Here is a 23569-nt window from a genome sequence, read left to right on the forward strand (position 1 = left end):
TCCATTTGGTGCTTGAATTGGCCAGTTGAGATTTGTAAGCACATTTGACCCCTTAGTGGAGCTAGAATGTGTCAGAATATGAGCAAACAGTGCCATTTTATTCATTTAGCTAGATTCAGGACAAAGGACAAAACTTGATTATGTAATCTCACATGTACAGAATACTATTTCCCAGAGTCATTTGTAATACTTGGGGAAGTGTATTTCCTTCAGAAACAGTCATGTTCTCAAAAACTAATCTTGTTCAGTCTGCATTCTTATCAGCTAAGTGAGTCTTAAATGAAAATGGTCTCCGTAAGTGACATTAACTTGTTTTAAGAGGAAGCCAGAGACTTTTAGGTCATTTCTGAGTCCCCTGGGAAGTCATAAGAAAGACCCAAGTTCAACCGGACAAGAGGAATAACTTTAATAGTGTGGAGAGAAAATGGCACACATGAAACACATTACCACAACCTTTTCTGGATTTTTATTTCCTACCTTCCTTATAGGCTGAGAAGTTTGGCGACTCCTTTGTCTTTGAAGGCATGTTGAGTGAGCAAGTGAAGACCAATATTCAACAGGCAGTAAGTAATGTTTCAATAGGCTCCTGTATTTCTCAAAGTCTCATTGAAAAGGGTTTGGGTGAAAAATCCAAACCACACATGTCACCCCCCTCTCCCCCTGACACCTAACCATTCTCCTGCTGTGGCCTGACCCCAAGTAATAGGCCCATGGACCAGGACGCCTTATCTTAAGGAAAATGGGACAAGACGGTATCTGAGGAAGTGCTGGGTCTGCCTTGAGCTTCTGTCTCATGTGCCAAGGAACACACTGTGTTGCTAGGTAGAGCTCAGTAGGCTCCAGATACTTCTGAGTTTCATTTACTTATAGCCATTTCTAGAATGGAGGACTCAATGGGAACATTTTAAAATTCTATTCTTAAAGTCTCCATCTCCTCAGGTGCTGGTGTGGAGATAGAGCTTCCTTAAACATTTTTGAATTCATGGGATCAGAGTAGCATTCAAGAAAGGAGCCTTTTGTTCTGAATATTCATAAAAAATGGAGGTGGTGAACTGGTTCTTACACGCAGGGGTATACCCTCTCATATGGAGGATCCAGGGGATGCAGATGAGGTGTGTTTTTCTCAGACATCATGGAAACAAATGGTGGAGTAGACTTCCACAAGCACCTTTGTGATGAGTGGAACTTGGAATTCTTGTTCCAGACATTTTAGCAGGTTTGTGTATGTTTGAGTATTTGCTTGCATACATGTCTCTTGAAAATATAAGAACAAGGGATGGAGTGAGGGTAAGCTGGGAAGTTGAGGGTTCACAAAACAAAGAGGGTAGAGAATGCAAAAGAGATAGGAGATGGTGAGAGAGGGAAGGAAATGGGGGTCTGCCCACTCAAGGGAAGCTGATGAAGCTAGTGGCATTGAAGACAGGAATCCAACCCTTATCTTCGTTTTTAATGCAAGTTGCCTTTTAGTTCCTGTCTGCACTTCATCTTTATGGGTGGGCCTCACTCTGTCCTCTCTTGTGAGCATCAGTGCAAGAAAAATTAAACTGTCCTGGCTTATGTTTTCTTTCTCTTAAAACTAACGTAGAAAAACTTGGGGGAAATGGTGAAGTAAAACAAGACTTGTTTTCAGATCATATATAGGTGAATCGAGCCACTTTTTAATATGTGTTTTAGATAAATGTTTGAAAAATGTGATTGAGTTCCATTCGAATTCACAGCTTGCTTTGGTCCTTACAAGTTTATAAGTCTAATATGGAATCTGATACCCGCCCCCCCCCCACCTTTTTTTTTTAAAGGACTTTGAGGTCAGTTTAGGCTAGTGTTTATGAGCCAGCAACTTGGGACACGGGGCCTCATTTTAAGATACTGAGTTCAGGTGAGGGAGGGCGTTTGTGCTTATATTTGTAATTTGGGTTTTCAGATACAGGGCCTCTTGTCACTTGAGAACCGCCAAACACATTGGGTGTGAAGACAGAGGTGGGTCATTGCTAGGCTCTGAAGGTGCCTGTTGAGTACATAGTGAAGTGTGTGTGCTTGTAACTAGGATGAGGACAAGCGGCTCTCACTGGGTTGTAGTGTCAGTCACTTGCTTAAATGCTTATAATGGAAAAGCAAACCTTTTAAGCTTATTTAGAAAGGGCTGAACGAGTAACATAAATCTGTTGATGATCAGGGAGAGCAAAGTTTTTGTTTTTTTCATCCTCCTCATAAGGCCTGACTTACCTTCATTCACTGCACCAGACCTTTTGTTTTTTGTAACTCAGTGTCTCCAGAAGAGTAAGATGTGAGCTGGCCTACGAAGTAAATTTAAGCAGTAGGGAAGATGATTTTGAGTGGTAGATAGGCAAGCCTCCGATCTCTCTGAATCACATAGTGAGAAAGTGCTTTCTTTTTAGGTGTCTTTCAAGACTTGATTAAAAAGAAAGACTCTTGAGTGCTAGCATATCCTTAACACTTGACTACGCTTGTTATTCTCCATTTTAACATAGAAAAGGGCTTGGAAGTGTCCTCAGGCTACCGCAGCTAGTTAGTAATATTATTTTCATGTAATTATTTTAACTATTGCATTCTATTTATGACAGGTTATAAAAGTGAGATAAATTCTCCTTTTTTTAAAAAAAAATCTTTTTTTTTTTTTTAATAAAATTAGACAAATACAGAAAATAACACAACACAAATGTGCAGCTTACTGAGTTATCCTAAGGTGAACACACCTGGTTCACCTTAGGTCCACAATTAGAATTTTTCTGCCTGCCCTAGCAGCCCCATCCAGGTGCCACATCCTAATCATCACCCCTCTCTGTCCTTAAAGTAGCCACTACCCTACTTCTCAAAGTAGACACTTGTTTGCATTTCTTTATAATATTATTATCCAGGTGTACATCTCAAGTTTAATCTTGCCAATTTAAAGGAAATTTGTATCTTTTAAGACTCTTCTAATCTACAGGTTTCCCTTTCATTGCGTTGCTTCCCCTTACCCCCTAGTTTTTCGTCCAATGATTTATCTGTTGAAGAATCTAGGACATTTAGCTTTGAGACTTTCCTACAGTCTGGATTTTGCTGAATGCTCTGTCATGGTGCTGTTCCCTATTCTCTCTGACCTCTGTATTTCCTGCAAATTGGTAGCTGGATCCCCAAGTGTCATCAGACTCAGGTATGAACCCTACAGTAAGACATCAGATAATTGGTGGGTTCTTTCCCCACAAGGCACCTGATGTCTGGTGCTGTTTCTTTTTACGATGTTAGTGGCTGTTGATGCTTAGTGTCTAATCCATTAATCCATTGGGGGCCATAAGATGGTGTATTACTCTCTTCTCGTGCTGCTAATAAAGACATACCCAAGATTAGGTAATTTATAAAGAAAAAGGTTTAATGGACTCATAGTTCCACATGACTGGGGAGGCCTCATAGTCATGGCTGAAGGTGAAGGAGGAGCAAAGGCACGTTTTACATGGTGGCAGGCAAGAGAGTGTGTGCAGGGTGACTACCGTTTATAAAACCATCAGATCTCGTGAGACTTATTCACTGTCATCAGAACAGCACAGGAAAACCTGCTCCCATGATTCAGTTACCTCCCACCGAGTCCCTCCCATGACAGTTGGCGATTATGGGAGCTATAATTCAAGATGAGATTTGGATGGGGATATAGCCAAACCATATTAGATGGTGATAATCTAATCTTTTTCATTTATTAATGGAGATTCTTTCATAAAGAGATAGTTCCATTCATCTACTGTTTCTTAACTATTGTTGCAGGTCATACAGGAAAGATAGGATAAATGCTTGATTCTTTACTAGCTTTTAAGATAATGATTTGGTTCCCTACTGTTCTTCAAAGGTGACCAGTTAGAGTATTTTTTGATTAAATATTTCATTTTCAGATAATCATATATTCTCATGCATTGTAAGGAATAATACAGAGAGATCTGGTGTACTTTTCACCCAGTTTCCTCCAATGGTACCATCTTATATAACTATAGTACGGTTTCACAGCTGGAAAATTGAGCATTCATATGACCCACTTGTTTTTGTCTGATTTCACCAGTTTTATATTATTCATTTGTGTGTCTGTGTATATATTTAGTTCTGTACAATTTTACCACAAATGTAGATTTGTGTAATCACTGGATTTAAAAAAGTCTTCATGAACTCATGGATTTAAATATATTTTGTGGCCAGGCATGGTGGCTCATGCCCATAATCTCAGCTGAATTTTGGGAAGCCAAAGCAGATGTTCGCTTGAGGCCAGGAGTTCAAGACTAGCCTGGGCAAGAGAGAGAGAGAGACCCCATCTCTACAAAAAATACAAAAAATTAGCCAGGTATGGTAGCGTGTGTCCATAGTCCTAGCTACTTAGGCGACTGAGGTGGGAGGATCACTTGAGCCCAGGAGTTCGAGGTTTCAGTAAGCGGTGATAGCACTGTGGTACTCCAGGCTGGCTGACAGAGTGAGACCCTGTCTCTGGGGGAAAAAAAACAAAACATATTTTATTTTATTTTATTTTACACCGAAATCATGATCCCTTTTGAAGGTTTGGGCATATCTTTTTTTCCAACAGCTTTATTGAGATGTAATTTACATACCATAAGTTTCAACATACTAAGTGTACAGTTTCATATTTTTTATATAGTACAGTTTCACAACTAGAAAGCTGACTGTTGATACTACTCACTTATTTTGGGTTTGTATCAAAAATTTATCTATATCATCACAATCAAATTTTAGAACATATCTATCAGCCCTAAAAGAAACCACATGCCCATTTGCGGTCATCACCGATTCCCATCCCCAGCTTTAAGCAGCTGTCCTGAGTCCTAGCAGTGACCCTGGTGGTCCTTCATGGCTTCATGGCTTCATAGCTTTGCTTTTTGTAATGACAAGATCTGCTCCCATCCCTACCTTCACCCTTAAAGCCATTTCTTTAAGAAGCTCTAGTATCTTTTAGTAGGAAATAGTATTTTGAGGACCCTGTCTAGGCCCTGGGTGTGCTCATTGCTATTAGGTTTCTAGGCCACTGCAGTGGACAGACTGAGATAAAATGCCACAATCAGTTTACACTGATACTTCCATTTTGTGATTTTTAATTTAACCTGTTCTGCATTACATCTATCCCCTTTCTTCCACAGCAGGAATCCTGGTTTTCAAGGACACAGGGGATGATAGACTACTCCATAATCACTCATTTATTTTATCCCAGATTATATACATAATGGTCTCAATAATACTAATGCTACCATCCCCAGTGTAATTACTGAGAATAGGTTTTTAAAAATCCAAAAAGTTTATATCTGCTTTTGCTATTTCTCCCCTAGTTTTAAAATATTGTACTATTTCTGTATTGTTGAAACATATGTCCATTATAGAGAATACTCTTTCCATTTTAGCTCTCAACTAATCTCAGTTCTGTAAGTAACTACATGTTTAATGCTGTCTGTGATCATGTCTCTGTAGTCATTTGAATTGATCAAGCTCATTCTCAACTAGATTCTTCAGGAAGTGGCCATGGGAACAATATGCCCTGAGTATTTGCATGTTGATAATAGTTTGTTAGTGCTCTTTATACTTTGAAGTCAACTTTTCTGGATATGAAATCTTTGGTTCACGTTTATTTTTCTTGAGTAGCTCACATACTTTATTTTTTTTTTTTTTGGAATGAAGCATTGCTATTGAAAAGCCTGATGATAATCTATTTTTTTCCCTTGAAAATTCGTTGTTTTTGCCTAAATACCCATTATTTTCTTTTTTTCATTTTCTAGTGTCCAGTGATTTCATTAGACTGTATGTTGGTGTTGGACGTTGTGGGTCAGTATTCTGAGGTATGGGGTAGAAGCTTTCAATATCTAGTTTCATAATTTTTTTTTAAACTTCAGGAAATTTTTATATTATTACTTTTTATCATTTTTTGTGTCCTTACTTTTATTCTTTAGGAACTTCTCATATCTTTCTTTACATAATTCTTTTTACCCATTTCATTGTTTATCACTTTCTTTTTAATCATTTTTTTCTCTCTCTCTCTCTCTTTTTTTTTTTTTTTGAGACAGGGTCTTGCTCTGTGACACTGGCTGGAGTGCAGTGGCACGATCTTGGCTCACTGCAGCCTTGACTTCCTGGGCTGAAGTGATCCTCCCACCTCAGCCACCCAAGTAGTGGGGACAACAGGCACATGCCACCATACCTGGCTAAATGTTTTGATTTTTAGTAGAGACGAGGTCTCACTATGTTGCCCAGGCTGGTCTCAAACTCCTGGGCTTAAGCAATACTCCCGCCTCAGCCTCCCAAAGTGCTGGTATTATAGGCATCAGCCACCATGCCTGGCCTCTTCTTTTTATTTTAATTTTTTCTTCCTTTTTGTCTTCTGTGTCTTTTAATTATCTGTTTATTTTTGAAATGACTTTTTATTTTATTTCTAGTTACCACTTGACTTCTCTACCTCATCTGAGTTTGTGGATTCTGATTTATTTTGTTCTCTCATGCATCATTTTCTTTATGCCATTTACCTCATTTTATTTTTATTTTTATTTTTATTTTTTGAGACAGAGTCTGGCTCTGTCACCAAGGCTAGAGTGCAGTGTGCAGTCTTGGCTCACTGTACCCTCCACCTCCTGGGCTCAAGCAATTCTCCTGCCCCAGCCTCCTGAGTAGCTGGGATTACAGGGGCCCGCCACCACGCCCAGCTAATTTTTTGTTTTTTTTAATAGAGACGGAGTTTGGTCATGTTGCTCAGACTGGTCTCTAACTCCTGAGTTCAGGTGATCCATCTGCCTTGGCCTCCCAAAGTGCTAGGATTATAGGCATGAGCCACTACGCCACACCATGTTGTTATTTATTTATTTATTTATTTATGAGCATGTCTTCCTGACTGCATTTGTTATTCATAAGGATGTTGTTCTGCTTCTTGTTCTCTTACTTCTTATAGAACTTTGGATTGCATTTGAGCTTGAGTCATTTCTGTTGCTCATTTCTATTTGAACTCAGTTTTTCTGAACTTTTAGAAAGAGACATGGTTCAGGGTAGCTTTGTAACTTCACTGAGCTCCCTCTTAGCTGTTCTCAGCATAGTGTTTAAACGATGGCCTCCTGTCTCCTGAGATTTCCTGGATTTCTTCCCCTCCTCCACTACTTCTCTTTCCATTTTCTCTCTTGTCCATCAGTTTCAGGAGTTTGGTTTTGTCTCTTGAGATTTCTCCTTGGTGTGAGGCTGTATTCTGGAAGGGAACCCTGGCAGGTCGGTTTCAAGAGTTCATGGTGCACAACTGCTTGGGCGCCTTCACAGTTTCTTACCATGGGCCCCTTAAACCTACTCCTTATTGGAATGGACAAAATTCCTTCCAGTGTCAGCTGCTATTGTCAGACTGTCCCTCTATGTTTTCTAGTAATGCCTGTTGGCTCTTTTGGAATTTTCCTTTTCACAGGTCTGATTGCCTGTTGCTTTGTTTTTCCTGCCCAACCACTGCCCAGCCATAGACACCGTGCAGGTTATATGGCTGTTGGCGGTTTTTCTTCACCTTTTTGTGTTCTGGGTTTGGTGAGGATACTTTGTCACATGGATTTGCTGTGCACATTGTTCCTGGGTTTTGGGTATTGCTCTCTAGTTGTTCTGTCTGGTTTTATATGTAGAGAGGAGAGATTCAAAAGCTTTGCTGATGTTGTTCCCATCTTAGCTAGTTTTCTTTTTATGTAAAGTTTTGAGGTGAAACATTGAGCTAACTTTCAGAGTTTGTGTGTAAAAATATCTTAAACTGGTGAATTTAATGGTTTAAAACAGAGTATGATTAATTCATGAATATTATTTGGACATTGAATTTGAGACAAGAATCTTAAAAGGTATAGATATTAAGTCCCAGAAAGGAATAAGGCTAGTTTTGCAATTGTGGCAGTGTTTGCTTTTTGGGGGATATTATACTGTAGATCAGCAGCCCCCAGCCTTTTTGGCACAAGGGACTGGTTTTTGTGAAAGACAGTTTTTCCTCGGATGTGGGGCAGGGGAGGGGATGGTTTTGGGATGATTGACGCACATTACATTTATTGTGCACTTTATTATTATTAAATTGTAATATATAATGAAATAATTATACAACTCACTATAATATAGAACCAGTGGGAGCCCAGAGCTTGTTTTCTTACGACTATGTGGTCCCATCTGGGGGTGATGGGAGACAGTGAGAGATAATCAGGCCTTAGATTCTTACAAGGAGCCAGCAACCTAGATCCCTTGCATGAGCTCTTCACAACAGGATTCGCACTCCTGTGAGGATCTGATGCCACTGCTGATCTGACAGGAGGCAGAGCTCAGGCGGTAATGCAAACAATGAGGAGCGGGCTGTAAATACAGATGAAGCTTTGCTTGCTCGCCTGCCACTCACCTCCTGCTGTTTGACCCGGTTCCCAATAGGCTACAGACCAGTACTGGTTTGTGGTCCAGGGATTGGGCACTCTTGCTATAGATAACCCTCCTTTCTTGAAAAAACGGATAATATTTAAGATATACTTCCAGTATTTAAGATGAAGACTGTTTTGATTTTATAATTGTGTTATTAATATGCCTCATAAAACTTTGACCCAAGGGATAGTCATAGTCTGGGTAGAAAACAGTTGCTGTTAGTGGGAGCTTGAGGAACAAGGATTATCTCTTCATTTGTAGCTTGGCACTTTCTAGATTAACAGTTTAAGGAAACAAATTCCTGACTAGGTATCCTTGACAAATGAGAGGAGTAGGCTATTTTAAGTTCTTTCAACTGAAAGTCAATTTCAGTGAAGGATGATAATTACCAGGCATCTTTTTTCCCCCTGCAGTAAAAAGTAATTTCTAGGCAGTCATATCCTGACCAAGTGGTGCTGGGTGCTTTGTTATGTGGATGACACTGGACTGGGACAGAAGGCAAAGAATAATGCTGTCTGACCCGCTGTTATTTAATCACAACTGCACAAAAACTCTAAACTAGAAAGAGAACTGTTAGTAAGGATGCCATCCAGTTATCTGAAGGTGCATGAGTTGTAATGAGAAATGCCTTGAGGTCCAGCAGAATTCTAAGGTCATGCCCCCCAAAATAATTTTTAGAAAAGCTTTACTAAATTAACTTCAGTGTAAACCAAGCCAGAAAGTATTCAGGAAGGCAAGTTTCAGTACATAGGAAAAGTAAGTTAAAATAACTGAAAACACATGTAAGTCAGATAAATTGCTCAGCGTCCTTTTTTTTTTTTGAGATGGAGTCTGGCTCTTGTTGCCCAGGCTGGAGTGCAGTGGTGTGATGATCTCAGCTCACTGCAACCTCTGCCTCCTGGGTTCAAGTGATTCTCCTGCCTCAGCTTCCCAAGTAGCTGGGATTACAGGCTTCTGCCACCATTTTTTTTTTTGTTTTTTTGTTTTTTTTTTGTATTTTTTTGTATTTTTAGTAGAGATGGGGTTTCACCATGTTGGCTAGGCTGGTCTCGAATTTCTGACCTCAGGTAATCCACCAGCCTCGGCCTCCCAAAGGGCTGGGATTACAAGCATGAGCCACTGTGTCCAGCCTGCTCAGCATTATTTTGAATGTTTGAACTTTCAGTTTTCTAGTAGTTTAAGTAACACCTTCTTGAAAACTTCAATTCTGCTTTAAGAGTTTTTTTTCTTGGCTGGGTGCCATGGCTTCTGCCAGCACTTTGGGAGGTTGAGGTGGGAGGATTGCTTGAGGCCAGGAGTTTGAGACCAGTTTGAGACATACTGAGAGCTCATCTCTAATATTAAAAAAAATAATAAAAATTTAAAAATAAAAAGAAATTTAAGAAAGAATTTTTTTTTTTTTCTCTTATAAGACCACTAAGACTTTTCTTGCCGAAACTCACTTGTTTATTTGGAAAAGCCATATGGAAAAGATCATAGCCTTTGAATGAGAGAGATTTGGTTTTGAATCTGAGCTCTGCCATTTATCAAATGATTTTGGGAAAAGCCACTTAACTTTTTTTATTTTATTTTATTTTATTTTATTTATTTATTTATTTTTTGAGGCAGGGTTTGGCTGTCACCCAGGCTGGAGTTCAGTGGCGTGATCTCCGCTTACGGCATCCTTGACCTCCTGGACTCAAGCCATCCTCCCACCTCTGCCTCTCGAGTAGCCGGGGCTATAGGATTGTGCCACCACACCCGGCTAATTTTTGTATTTTTTTGTAGAAATGGTGTTTTGCCATGTTGCCTAGGCTGTTCCCAAACTCCTGAGTTCAAGCGATTCACCTGCCTCAGCCTCCTAAAGTGCTGGGATTACAGGCATGAACCACCACACCCAGCCTCACTTAACTTCTTTGCTATTCTTTTTTTGACTTCTTAAGTTTAATACATAGTTTAAAATTGTTGAGTCTTCTTTGCTAATGTAAACATTTTAGTCTGCATATTTCTAAGTGACCACTTTAGTTCCACAAGTGTTATTGTAGTTTTGTAATTGTTTATTTCTAAATGTTTTGTAATGTCCATTAACATTTCTTCTTTAACACATAGTTTATAAGATTTTTACTTTTTAGCATGCAGATATTTTGCTATCATTTGGTGCTAAGATCTGACTTAGTGGTGCTGTAGTCAGAGAATGTGGCCTTTATGATATTGATCCCTGAAATGTGTTGGGACTGGCTTTAGCACCTACCAGGGGTCAACTTTCATAAATGAATCATGTGTATTTGAAAATAATTTTTTATATTAATTGGGTGCAATATTCTATACATATCCATTATAGGAAGTTGTTAATTCTGCTGTGCAAATTTTCTATATCCTTACTAATTTTTTCCTTCTGCTTGATCTTAGTAATTGCTGAGAGAGTTGTTAAAAATCTCCATTTAAGATGGTAGATTTGATAATTTCTCTTAGTCATTCTGTCAAGTTTTGCTTTATATATATTAAAGCTATGTTACTAAGTGTATGTAAGTTTGGAAGTATGTCTTCCTCAGATGGAAAATTGCTAAGAGGAATCATCAAAGATAAGTAGAGGTTCTGGCTCAACTAGCCTAACAGGATTCTTGCTGAAGGCAGGTCAGTGTGATCAGACATCACCTGGGGGACTGGGGAGGATGAGGAGTTTGATCAGATACCAAGGGTGATCACGCATTTAAGGGTAGGCAAACTGACTTAGCAGGATTCTTGGTGCAGCTGGACAATGCAGAGATGAGATTGGAAGCCCAAAACTCAGGGCCTAGTTGAAAAGAGAGTTCAGAGGAGCCTCATTAGAGTTTTGCCAAGGAGAGAATCTTTGTCATTAATGAGGTGCATCTTTCGTTGTAATCTATGTACTTCTATGAGATGTCTCTTTTTTTTTTTTTTTTTTTTGCTCTTATAGCTGTTGAAACTAAATATTGAAATATTTTTATTGAGAAAAAAGTTTTTATGCTATTTATAAAATGAAATAATTAAAATAGTAAGAAAAGCATGTCTTACCATTGAATTGAATATTTTATTACTATATAGAGATTCTCTTTTACTTTGATAATGATTTTTATCTTAGAGTCTATTTTGTCTGGTATCTGCTATATAGGTATATAAGCTTTCTTTTGGTTAGTATTTGTCTAATATATACTTTTTCTTTTTTTCACTTTTATTTTATTTATTTTATTTGATTTTTGTGTTTTGAGACAGAGTCTTGCCCTGTTGCCCAGGCTGGAGTGCAGTGGCACGATCTCAGCTCACTGCAATCTCTGCCTCCAGGGTTCAAGAACGTCTCCTGCCTCAGTCTCCCAAGTAGCTAGAATTACAGGTGTGCACCACCACGCCCAGCTGATTTTTGTATTTTTAGTAGAAATGGGGTTTCACCATGATGGCCAGGCTGGTCTGGAACTCCTGACCTCAGGTGATCCCCCTACCGTAGCCTCCCAAAGTGCTGAGATTACAGGTATGAGCCACTGTGCCCGGCCTTCTTTTCACTTTTAATTTGTATCTTTATGTTTTTAGGTATATCATTGTAAATAATATATAGCCACATTTAAAAGTAATTTATTCTTTGTGTTTTAATTAAGACTTTAGTTCATTTATATTTATTGTGGCTACTGATATTTTTGGATTTAGTTCTACCATCTTATTTTTTGCCTTCTGTTTATTCTGTTTTTCTTTTCTTTTTCCTTAATTTCTGGCCTGTGTTTTATTTTTCTTCTCATTCCAACTTTGCTTGTCTTCTTAGAAGTCATACACTTTATGTCTCCTCATTTAGTAATCAATTTTAATACTTGAGTATAAAGTCTAAAGTTTATTATTCCATTAATTTTTCTGTTGTATAATCCCATAACCTCACTCTAGTCATCCTTATCCAACTTACGTATTACTGGTGTCCACTCTTTCATTCTAATTTGTTTTCTTCCTCCACTAATTAGACATTGTTAATACTTTTTTATATAGTCAGTATTTCTTTACTCCTATAATTACTAATATCTGTACTCTCCATTCCTTTCTGCATCTCTGGGATTCTGTCTGAGATCAATTTCTCTTCTGCCTAAAGGATTTCCTTTGGTAGTAAACTTTCTTGTTATTGTTTGAAATATCTTTAAGTACCTCATTTTTGAAAGGTATTTTCACTAAGTAAAAATTTTAGGTTGGCAGTTATTTTCTTTTGGCACACTAAAGGCATTATTTCACTGTCTTCTAGACCTCCTCACTCCATCTTCCAACATCTCTTAACCTCACTTTTGAATATTTTCGTTTATATCTATATCTATGTCTATATCTATATGTATTTAGCATTCTATTGTAAATCTGTTATCTCTTTGGCTATATCTTTAGTATCATTTTTAGTGGTAGCTCTAAGGATTACAATATAATATACATACATAACAACTTACACTATAGAGTTAACATTTTAACACTTTAAGTAAATGTGTCCTATAACCACATAGATTCCACTACCCTATCCCCGTGTTAGAGTTGTCATATATTACATGTACATACATTGGAAAAAACCTACACTATGTTCTGCTTTTTTTCTTGCAATACTCATACATATTTAATTGAATTTATTTATTTACTTTTTAAAAATAGAGATGGGGTGTTGTCATGTTGCCCAGGCTGGTCTGAAACTCCTGGCCTCAAGTGATCCTCCCAAACTCCCCACCTTAGCCTCCCAAACTGCCGGGATTACAGATGTGCACCACTGCATCTCACCTCGTACTTATCTTAAAGACGAAAAATAGTCTGTTATATCTATCCAAACCATTTCTGTTGCTCTTCCTTCATTCCTAAAGCTCCATGTTTCCTTCTGGTATCATTTCTCTTCAGCCTAAAATAAAACTTCCTCTAGTACTTTTTTTAGAGTAAGTCTTATGGTAATGAGTTCTCTTAGTTTTTCTTCATCTGATGTTTTTATTTCACCTTCATTTCTGAAGGGAATTTTCTGAGCTGACAGGTCCTTTCTTTCATCACTTTACAAATGTTGTTTCACAATCTTTTCTGGTCTGCGTGATTGCTGATGATAGTCATTTCAAACACTTTTCTTATATGTATTGTGTCATTATTTTATGTCTTCCTTCAAGTTTAAAATTTTTTTGTCTTCAACAGTTTGATGATGATGCATTTGGACATTGTTTTCTTAGGGATTATCCTATTTGGGGTTTGTTGAGATTCTTGTGTGTGTTCATTTATGTTTTTAACCATTTTTGGGATATTTTCAGATGTTGTTTCACTTGTTTTTTAAAACCAATTTCTCCTCTCTTTTTGGGACTCCAGTGTATAAATTTTAGACCTTTTGATAGTATTCCAGAGGTTCCTTAGGTTTGTTCATTATTTTAAAGTAGTCATTTCTGTGTATTCTTCAGATTGTGTACTTCCTGTTGATATGTCTTCAGATTCCCTATTTTCTCTGTCATTCTCTTGAGTTTCTTCTCCTTTTTTTTGTAGAGCTTGTCTAGTAAGTTTTTAATTTCAGGTGTTGTACTTTGCAATTCTAAAGTTTCATTTTTTAAAGATAGCTTTTTTTTTTTTTTTTTTTCCTGCTGAGAGCTCTCATCTTTCCATTCGAGACCATTCACCTTTGCTTCATAGCCAATGATTGTAATAGCTCCTTTAAAGTCTTTGGCTGGGCATGGTGGCTCACGCCTGTAGTCCCAGCACTTTGGGTGGCTGGATCACCTGAGGTCAGGAGTTGGAGATCAGCTTGGCTAACGTGGCGAAACCCCATCTCTACTAAAAATACACAAATTAACCAGGTGTGGTGGTGCAGCCTGTAATCCCAGCTACTCGGAAGGCTGAGGCATGAGAATCTCTTGAACCCAGGTGGCAGAGGTTGCAGTGAGCTGAAATCACGCCACTGCACTCCAGCCTGGGCAACAGAGTGAAAGTGTCTCAAAAAAATTTAAAAAATAAAGTCTTTGTCTGATAATTCCAACTTCTGGGTCATCCTGGGGTTGGCATCTGTTCATTTTCTTTTTCCTCCAGTTTTGGGTCTCTGGGGCTTGTTATAATTCTCTGGGGAATTTTTAAATTTTTTTTTTTCCCAGCAAAATCAACCTTGTTAGGAACACACTGTAAGTTTTGTCTCACCTAAAGCTCGTGATCATTCCGCAACTCTGTTCATTCATGTTTTTCATGCCAGCACAACATTGTAGTTTTTTATTTGCTAGTATTTTACTTGTTTTAATCATAGAAAGCCTTTTAGTAAGTGGCATTGTTCTAGTTTCTTCCAGTGGACTATCTCTTTGCTTGATATAATTGAATATTAAGTTAAATTTCCTTTACTGTTGCTTATTTGTAAGATTTGGTAATGCCTCATATAGTATTCTGCCAAGTTACAATGATGTTTTGAAAAGATTTGCTATTGTGGAATACCAAATTGCGAAATTTACTATGAAATAAATCCTCTTAGATTATCTCAGAGGCCTTGGCTGGAGGAATATACTAATAACATACATTGTATTTGTGTGTATGGTACACTATACATAACATAAAATTTACCATTTTAACCATTTTTAAGCATAAAATTCAGTGGCATTAAGTATAATACCAGTGTTATACAACCATCAACATTATGCATTTCCAGAACGTTTTCATCATTATAAACAGAAGCTCTATGCTCATTAAACAATAACTCTTCAGCCTCTGGTGACCTCCATTGTACTTTGAGCCTCTATGAATTCTCCTAAGTACCTCACGTAAGTGGAATCCTTGTCCTTTTGTGCCTGACTTACTTCACTCAGCATTACGTCTTCAGCGTTCATCTATGTTGTAGTATGTATCAGAATGTCCTTCCTTTGAGCCCCTGCTTTCACTTGTTCTGGATCTATACAGTGACATACCTCTTGACTTATCATTTGTATTCATGCCTTCTTGAGGTCTGTTATCCATCAGTGGGGTGTGTTCTTTGACTTCCAGTGATGGAAGTGAGTCTAATTCCTTCTGTGACAATTTGCTTTCTGGCTTAAGATGTGGTCTGTGTGTTTAGCATACAACTCTAGATGTCCCACTGTCTTCCAGGTACTATGGTGTTCTGTTCCTGAGAATAAAGGGATGAAAGATACCCTCCGTGCCTTTTAGCTGCTCAAAGTCTGGGAGATGCAGTAACAGACACTGAGCCAAAAGTAGGTTGGATTTCTCCACCGATTTATACATTTTAACATCAAGTGTATTAGAGAAATAAAGTGAAAATGTATATTTGTAAAAAATTATGCAATAATTATTCAAAAGGAACAAGAGTATGTGAAACCCACATTATCCTGGAGTGTCCAGGTCATATGAAATAACAAATTGAGAATAGTATTAGGATAGGAACCAGCAAGGTGCTGTGGTCAAGAGTACCAATAAGGAGTTGGGGAAGTGTGTGGAAAGCAACATTTGTTTATCTAGGAAGGCCTGGGTGAGGAAGAGGCATTTGAGGGGAACTTTGCTGATGAGGAAGAAGCCATCTTGGGAACACTTGGGGCAGAGCATCTGACAGAGGGTCTGCTGTGTCCACATGCTTTAAGTGCGCACCTTTAGCTTTGCAGCATTAGGTCTCAGCCACACTTACTCTGGGAAGTCCATTTGGAACACTGTTCTGTCATCCACATCCCAGATTTAGACGATCTGCATGTGTTACTTGTTCCTGTGGTTTCTTGTGCCTTCCTTTCATATCATTCATCTCACTTATGATAATTATTTCTATACATGTTTCTTGAATGTTCTTCCCTTTACTACCGGAGTGTTCAATCTTTTGGCTTCTCTGGGCCACATTGGAAGAAGAAACATCTTGGGCCACACATAAAATACACTAACACTAACGATAGGTGATGAGCTAAAAAAATTGCAATAAAATCTCGTAATGTTTTAAGAAAGGTTACGAATAAGTGTTGGGCTGCATTAAAAGCCATCCTGGGCTGCTTGTAGCCCATGGGCCATGGGTTGGACAGGCTTGCTTTAGCAGGTATGTTCTGTGAAGGTGGTGGGATTGCATCTGTATTAGTCACCACTTTATCCCCAGCACAGTAACTGTTACTTAATAAGCACTTAATACATATTTGTCAAAACATAAAAGAATGCCATTTGAATATCATCTGTTGGAGCCTTTAGTTTTTGAAAGCAGCAGGGCTCAGACCTGGTATGACCCATCTCATGTTGTAAAGTCAGCTTTTCCTTGGCGAGAGAACACTGGCCCGGTCACCAGGGTGAAGGTGGGTTCACGGTAACTGAGTTATTTGGGAAGGGCAAGCCAGGGCTGGCTGACTGGATGAGATAAGAAGGTAACACTGTCATTTGTGTCTTTTTTTGAAAAGAGTAGTTGTTCACTTGACTTAGGAGCCAGTGTGTGGCATAAGCTTAGGAAGCAAAACATGATAACCCTGGAAGGTGAGAACCTAATATAATAGGATAACAGGGCACACAATATTTTTTTCTAACCTGCTGCAAGAGACCTGATCAGAATGAGTATGTGTGAGGCCTGCTGGGGTCCCAGAGGTGCAGGTTTGAAATACCTGTTTAATGTGACCTTAAATTTCTTTTCATGTCTTGGTTCTTTTAAGGCCAAACTTAGATTAAGAAGTAACAATGATTCTGATATTCCCTGCCCCTCAAATATTGGACTCTGTATCATTGGCCTCTGTGGGAAAACAAAGGTAAACTGTTGAGTAGAGAGTCATGCCCAGGGATATCTAGCTTTAAGAGAAACTTATGAAAAAATAAGAATTTAGAATAGATGAAACTTTCAAAATTATCTGGCAAAAAATCCTCTTATAGATGAGGCAACAATGGCCCACGAAGGGGCACAAAAGGATATCCCACTGAAAGACTGTATTCGAAATTGATGTTTATGCAGAAGAGGGTCACCCAGGGATAGGGTGGGTTTGGAAATCATGCAAACCTAAGGAACAGATAAATTTTTTCATTAAAAGTATTGTTTATCCAGTATGTACTATGGGCTAGGTTGTGTTTTAAGTACTGTAGATACAACAGATAACTAGATATAAATCCTTATTCTCATGGAGGTTATAATTCTAGTAAGGAACAGACTCTAAACAGGTAAATTTATAACTGACTATGACGATGGACTGCGATTAAAATAAAACAGAATAATGGAAAAATGATTGGAGTATAATGCAGTTGAGCTCTTGGGTCTTTTATTTGTAGGATTAGTGATGGCCTGTCTGAGGTGATGACTTCTGAGCTGAAACCTAAACAATGAGCAAGGCTAGCATGACCAGGAAGGAGGGAGTTAGGAACAAGGGGGACTGTGATATGGGGTCAGGGTTAGGTTGGAGAAGTAGGCAGGGTTGGATTACACAGAGCTTTGTAGGCCTCAAAGAAGTTTGGTTTTCATCTTAAACACATTAGAAGCACATTTGAAAACACATTTTCATCTTAAACACTTAGAAGCCATTGGATCTAATTAACATTTTAAAGAGACCCTCTGGTTCTGTTTGGGGTTTTGTGATAGTCCAGGTGAGAAATGATGGGTCTGAGGAACAAGGTGGTAGGAGGAGAGAAGCTAAGAAGTGATCTGATATTTGGAAGTACCTCTGAGAGCATAGGGAGAAAAGAAAACACAGGAATCCAGTATGACTCCTGGGTTTTGGGGAGATGGCGATGCCCTTAATTTGAGATTGGAGTGCCTGGGAAAGTTTGAATAAATTACTGAACCTAAAGACTAAGAGATAAATGAGTTATGATTATTCTACAAATGTCTGAAAGATGATGGAGAAAGAATTTGATCTATTCCATGTGATCTCTGGGAACCTAGAAAGGGACAGCAGAGGCAAGGTCTCCAGGAGACAGATTTCAGTTTAGCTAAAGATTAGGAACTCTGTTAGAATGATCTAAACATGACAGGGACTGCCTACCAGGAAGTGACACCTGTCACCCAAATTGTTCAAGCTGAGACTGTGGGACCATCTATTCACAGAGTGACTTCATAATTTATTGTCCAAATCAAGACACTTTTGAGAGTGAAATGGGATGCTCTTAATTATGCTTGGATAATAGTGACTTAGGACTTTTCTCAATCACTTTTGCCAGCTGGAGATACCTGGCTGGCAATGCCCTTGCCCCACCTTGGTCTGTGACTTCAGGGCTAGCTTGGCCTCACCACCATTTTTGTCATGTGGGGTGGCTGCTCTCTGCTGGTGAAGGGCAGAGGGCATGGTGTTACAGCCTTTTCTGCACCCATGTTCAGGGGGTCCCAAGCTCTTGTCCCACATCCAAGAAGAATGAGGATATGCTGACAATCAAAGACTGAGGAGGCCGGAGAAAAATTTTGTTGAGCGATGCAACAACTCTCAGTGGAGAGAGGACATGGGGGTGGTCCCTACCCTCGCAGTTGGGTGGTTTCTCTCTCAGTGTGCCTGAGTCCAGGGCTTTTATGGGCTCGGAATAGGGGAATGCATGCTGATTCGTTTGTGTGTATGCAAAGAAAGGCTAAAGCAAAGAAACCACTCAAAGGTGGGCATGGCAGTGTAGAAAACCAGTTAGTAAAGGGTAAGTATATGTAAAATTAGTGAAGGGTAGGGATCAATCAGAGGAAAGTGTGCCAAATGGGAAGGCAGGTTCTCAATCTGGTCTGTGGCTTTGACTTAAAGCTTGGCTTTCAGGCTTTAAATTGTCTTCCACTTTTAGGTGGGGTTTCACCTCAGACCTGCCTCTATCTGCCTAGGCATTTGTCTGCTTCCTGCCACTATCAACAGGTATAAATTTGGACTGCCCTTGTCAAATAGGGAACAGAATTCATCCTACCTTATTTCTGTTCATCCTAGAGACACTATAGAGGGAATGCTTTTAGGTACCTGTTAAAATCAAGTAACCTTTTGGCATCCTTCCAGATCTAAGGTTCTGAAGATCTTTGGTACATTTTATTTAAAAAAAAAATTGATGCCCAAATTTTCTGGATTAGTTCAAATCCACCTGCAATACAGGTGACCTCCTGTATGGAACACCCTTCCCACTCCTGCCCTGCCTTACTTGCTCCTCCTTCTCACCTCCTGCAGGAAGCACCTGCAGGGCATCACACCCCTGACTTTGGGTGCCCCAACTTTGGCTACCATAGCTCATTGAGCTTCTCTTGGCCACAGTACTTAGAACAGGCTTGAAATCATCTGCTTGTTTGTCTCTCTTCCCTTCTCAATTATGTATTTTGGTTGTGTATCCCCGGGGGCTAGCACAGGAGTGGCATAGAGAAGATACTCACCAAGTATTTGCAGAATGAGTAGATAGCATCATGAACCTATTCTATAGATTTGCAGTCATGTGCCAGTACCTACATAATACCTAACTACATGTTGAGTGCTTTTTATGGTATATCCTCATAGCAAGCCTGTATGATAAATTTTCATAGATTACTAATTTTACTGATTGAGGAAACTGAGGCTCAGAGAGGAAAGTAATTTGTCCAACCAACATTACATGGCTAGTGATGTAACAGGAGAGCCAAAATTGGCACCCAGAATTAGCCACTTGGCTCAAGTGCCTACTATCTGTCCTGTTACTCAAGACTTACCATACACTTTATAAGATTCTTAGAAGTCCTGCAGTTAAAAATTAGTTTAACTTTGAGTAACCCAGTGCTTTCGTAACTAGTGTGACTCCTTTGATGGTGGAAACCTTTTATTCTCCGTACGTTCTACCATCTTATGGAAAACTGTCAGGAAAGAGCTGTTGGGAAATGCTTGAATAGTGGAAAAAGTTCTGAATTGTAAACCTGCAGCCGTGGGTTACTTTCCTGGCTCTGCCACTATCTTCCACTTTTCAAGGGCCTATTTTCCCATTTATACAATGAGGGAATTTCAGTAGATATCTTCTCAGATCCTTCCCAACTTTAAAGTCTTTGCCACTTTTAAAATCCTTTAAAAGTATGCAAATGTTTCTTACATAGTTTGCCTCCACCAGGAGGAGAATCAGCAGTCACCATCTTGCCACTGGTGCAGTGTCCTGCTGCAGGGTGAAATGAGATGTGCCAGGATGGCAGCCTGAGGAAATTAGCTCTGCAGAATGTTCAGAATTTGTTCTGTGCTCTTGTGGCCATAGGCTGAGATTGGCTCATATAGTACCAGCCTCTAGTTTGAAGGGCCGGCAACAGAGCCATGATGTTATATAGTCATCTGCAGGTGTGTGTCTCTTACTATTAATGTAAGTAGGAAGTAGATCATCTCAGGCTGTGAGCCTGTGCTGCCTTTGCAACTAGAGCCCCTGTCCCTTGAGGATGCTCTTTTTCCTATCTTTTACAAATAGTAGATGAGATTATTTATATTGTTGTTTACAAGACAATGTGTGTGGGAGAATTTCCTATTCTTAAAATGCCTTTTCTATGTTCTATCTTCTCTTTGACCCCTCTTCTCAGAAGCTTGAGAGCTTATAAGGCATGAAAAAATAACAGGATCAATCAGATGGCATTCCAACTTTCTGTAATTTCCCTGTTTTAGACACTGGAAAAGATCTATAAGTAAGCTACTAGCAATGTAAGGAACCTAGTGGAGCCTTCTTGTAGAGTTGAAATAAATACCTTCATCTTGGGTGTACACTCAGACGTCTTTCCAGAAGGAAACTAACCATACCATCTAATAATATTGAGGATTTTTGTAAATGATTTTTGGCAAGGGCTATGAAGACACGCTCTTAGGTTGCAGTGATGCTACTTGTGGAAATTTAGCAGAAGCAAAAAATGTACATGAAGGTGTTTGAACATCTTCATGGTAGTGTTATCTATAACAGCAAAAAAAGCACCAACAGACAAACTTGAACATAACCTGAATGGTTCAATGTTAGGAGACCGGAAATTATAGTGTATTGACAAGACAAAAATATTGGCAGCCACTAAAAGTGAACATTATGAAGTTCAGATAAAACATAGAAAAATATTTAATAAAATCAGTGAAAACATTCAATATAAAATTAGGAAAAACTGTAAAAATGTGTATGCTTACTGATGAAACTGGAAGGTGAATATAAAAATGAAATTTGTAGTAGAATGATGAATATAAGTAATTTTTAATGAACACTTACTTGATATTGCTTACTTTTGTTTTTTCAATATAAAATTGTCTCAGCTCCATTAAAAGAAGAAACTAAATGAAACTAAAATGAAAATACGAATAAAAAAATATGTTCACTGTAGACGTTTCAGACATTAAAAATGGAACAGGACCTAGAGAGGTGGCTCATGCCTGTAATCCCAGCACTTTGGGGGGCTGAGTTGGGAGGATTGCTTGAGGCCAGAAGTTCAAGACCAGCCTAGGCAACATAGCAAGACTCCATCTCTCCAAAAAATGAAAAAATTAGCCAAGTGTGGTGGCATTTGCCTATAGTCTTAGCTACTTGTGAGGCTGAGGTGGGAGGATTGCTTGAGCTCAGGAGTTCAAGATTACAGTGAGCTGCGATAGTGCCACTGCCCTCCAACCTGGGTGACAGAGCAAGACCCTCTCTCCAAAAAAAAAAAAAAAGGCACAAGAAGAACATTAGATATACCCATAATCTCACCACCCAGAAATAATCATTATAAACATTTAAATATATGTTCTGCTAATATTTTCTTGGGATGTGTGGGTATGTGTGTGGGTGTCTCTATATATTGATATATTTTTAATTGAGCTTATACAAACATTTTTGTAAATGGCTTTTTTCACTTTCAGTAAAGGGTAGACATTCACATTTTAGTTTTTCAGCATATAATTTTTAATGACTACGATGTATTCTTTCAAATGGTATAAAATAAATGATTCTGAATATTGTCACATTGCTTTCAAGGTAGGTTATACCAATTTACAGTTACTTATTTGACAAAAATGAGTAAAACTTACTTTTAAGTAATAAAAAGTGTTTTTCTTTTATTTTTGTTAATTTGTTTTACAAGCCCCAAATCACTTCCCCCTGCCCCCTGATAATTATGCAGGTCTTAACTGAAAATGAGTAAACTAGATCAATTTTAAGGCTTCTTTAAGTCCATAGATTTCTTGGGCCATTTTTTGCACATTCTCAATAGTGCCTAGAAATTCTGCCTAGAATTTCCACTCCTCTCTTCAGGACATGAAATGTTTTGAGTATACTGATTACTGATTTTGTGCCTTGGGAATGCAGTGTATTATAGCATGAGGAATTTCACTAAGAACTGAACCAAAAAGTATTGAAAAAGTTCAAGTCTGCCTGAAGTTTCATAAATATTTTTACCCTATTTGAAAAAGCAGGCATTTTTCTCTCCCATGCAGTCTATTAAGTCGTCAAGGTACCTGATTTAGGATTTAATTTGAAGTAAGCTGTCAGACTTGACTACCTATTTCATGATGAATTTGTTTTTAGCCTTTATTCAAGCCTCATTCTTAGCTTTCCACACTTGTATTGGGCACTGAAGAAATATTTTTACTGTGTGCTCTTTACTCCATTTAATTCCTTCAGTTGCTAAATTCTCCTCTGGTTTTATTTATACTTCATGAATTTGAGCAGATCTGTAATTTCTCATTGTTCACTGATGCCAGTTAAAAAATTCTCCTGGGTTGTTTTTATAGGGGTAGCTGTCATGTTTATACTACATTTCAAGAAACGTCCATCTTTTAAATTTGCTTGTTTAAATGCATTTAATTTTTAAGAGAGCGTTGTAAAGTTGTGAACTTGACATCTTTACACTTGAGTATGCATAATTATACAGAGCTTTCTTTTTTCTGTGCTGATTTTATTCTGGGCTGTGTGTGTATAAGAAGCATAATTTGCCACCTCTGGCAAGAATAAAGACACCTTTGCTGTCTTGTTTCCTTTTCTTTAAGCTGCTACTACAAGTCTGGTTATGTCCCCAGGGAGAGGTGGGAAATATGTCTTTGCTCTCTGAAGCCCATTTCTCAAGGGGACCTCAAAACTCACATGGGTCCTATTTACATTGTAATTGGTCACTGGCTGGCTCATACAGCTGTTTCAACTTAAACCCTAGACAGTTGCTATGGAGATGGGTTGACTAGAAATAGGTCATGTTAAAGTCCTTTTTCCTCTGGATATAAGGGGGTGCTGTAACTCTGGAAATTGTCTCAGTTGAGCAGAGAATGCGTAGGTGGAAAACCACATCCAAAAAAATGTCTCTTTTTAGGTTGAGTTTTATCATAGATGCCAGTCCGCTCATGTTGCTGCTTCTGCTCTGTAAACCACACACCTGAACACTATTCCTGTTAAAAGGAATTAGAGATGTCACAATCTGCAG

General features: G+C 38.6%; 1 protein-coding gene across 2 annotated transcripts in view; it reads left to right on the top strand.

The window, feature by feature from the left end:
• The window catches only part of SUMF1 (sulfatase modifying factor 1), a 104227-nt gene that overhangs the window by 17467 nt on the left and 63191 nt on the right, over positions 1–23569 (top strand). For both annotated transcript variants that reach the window (XM_007985056.3, XM_073009913.1), the window contains exon 3: positions 489–563. In XM_007985056.3, the coding sequence (XP_007983247.3) occupies positions 489–563 (75 nt within the window). The remainder of the gene's footprint in view (positions 1–488; positions 564–23569) is intronic.

Source organism: Chlorocebus sabaeus, chromosome 22 (genome assembly GCF_047675955.1).
Source record: "Chlorocebus sabaeus isolate Y175 chromosome 22, mChlSab1.0.hap1, whole genome shotgun sequence".
Classification (NCBI taxonomy): domain Eukaryota; kingdom Metazoa; phylum Chordata; class Mammalia; order Primates; family Cercopithecidae; genus Chlorocebus; species Chlorocebus sabaeus.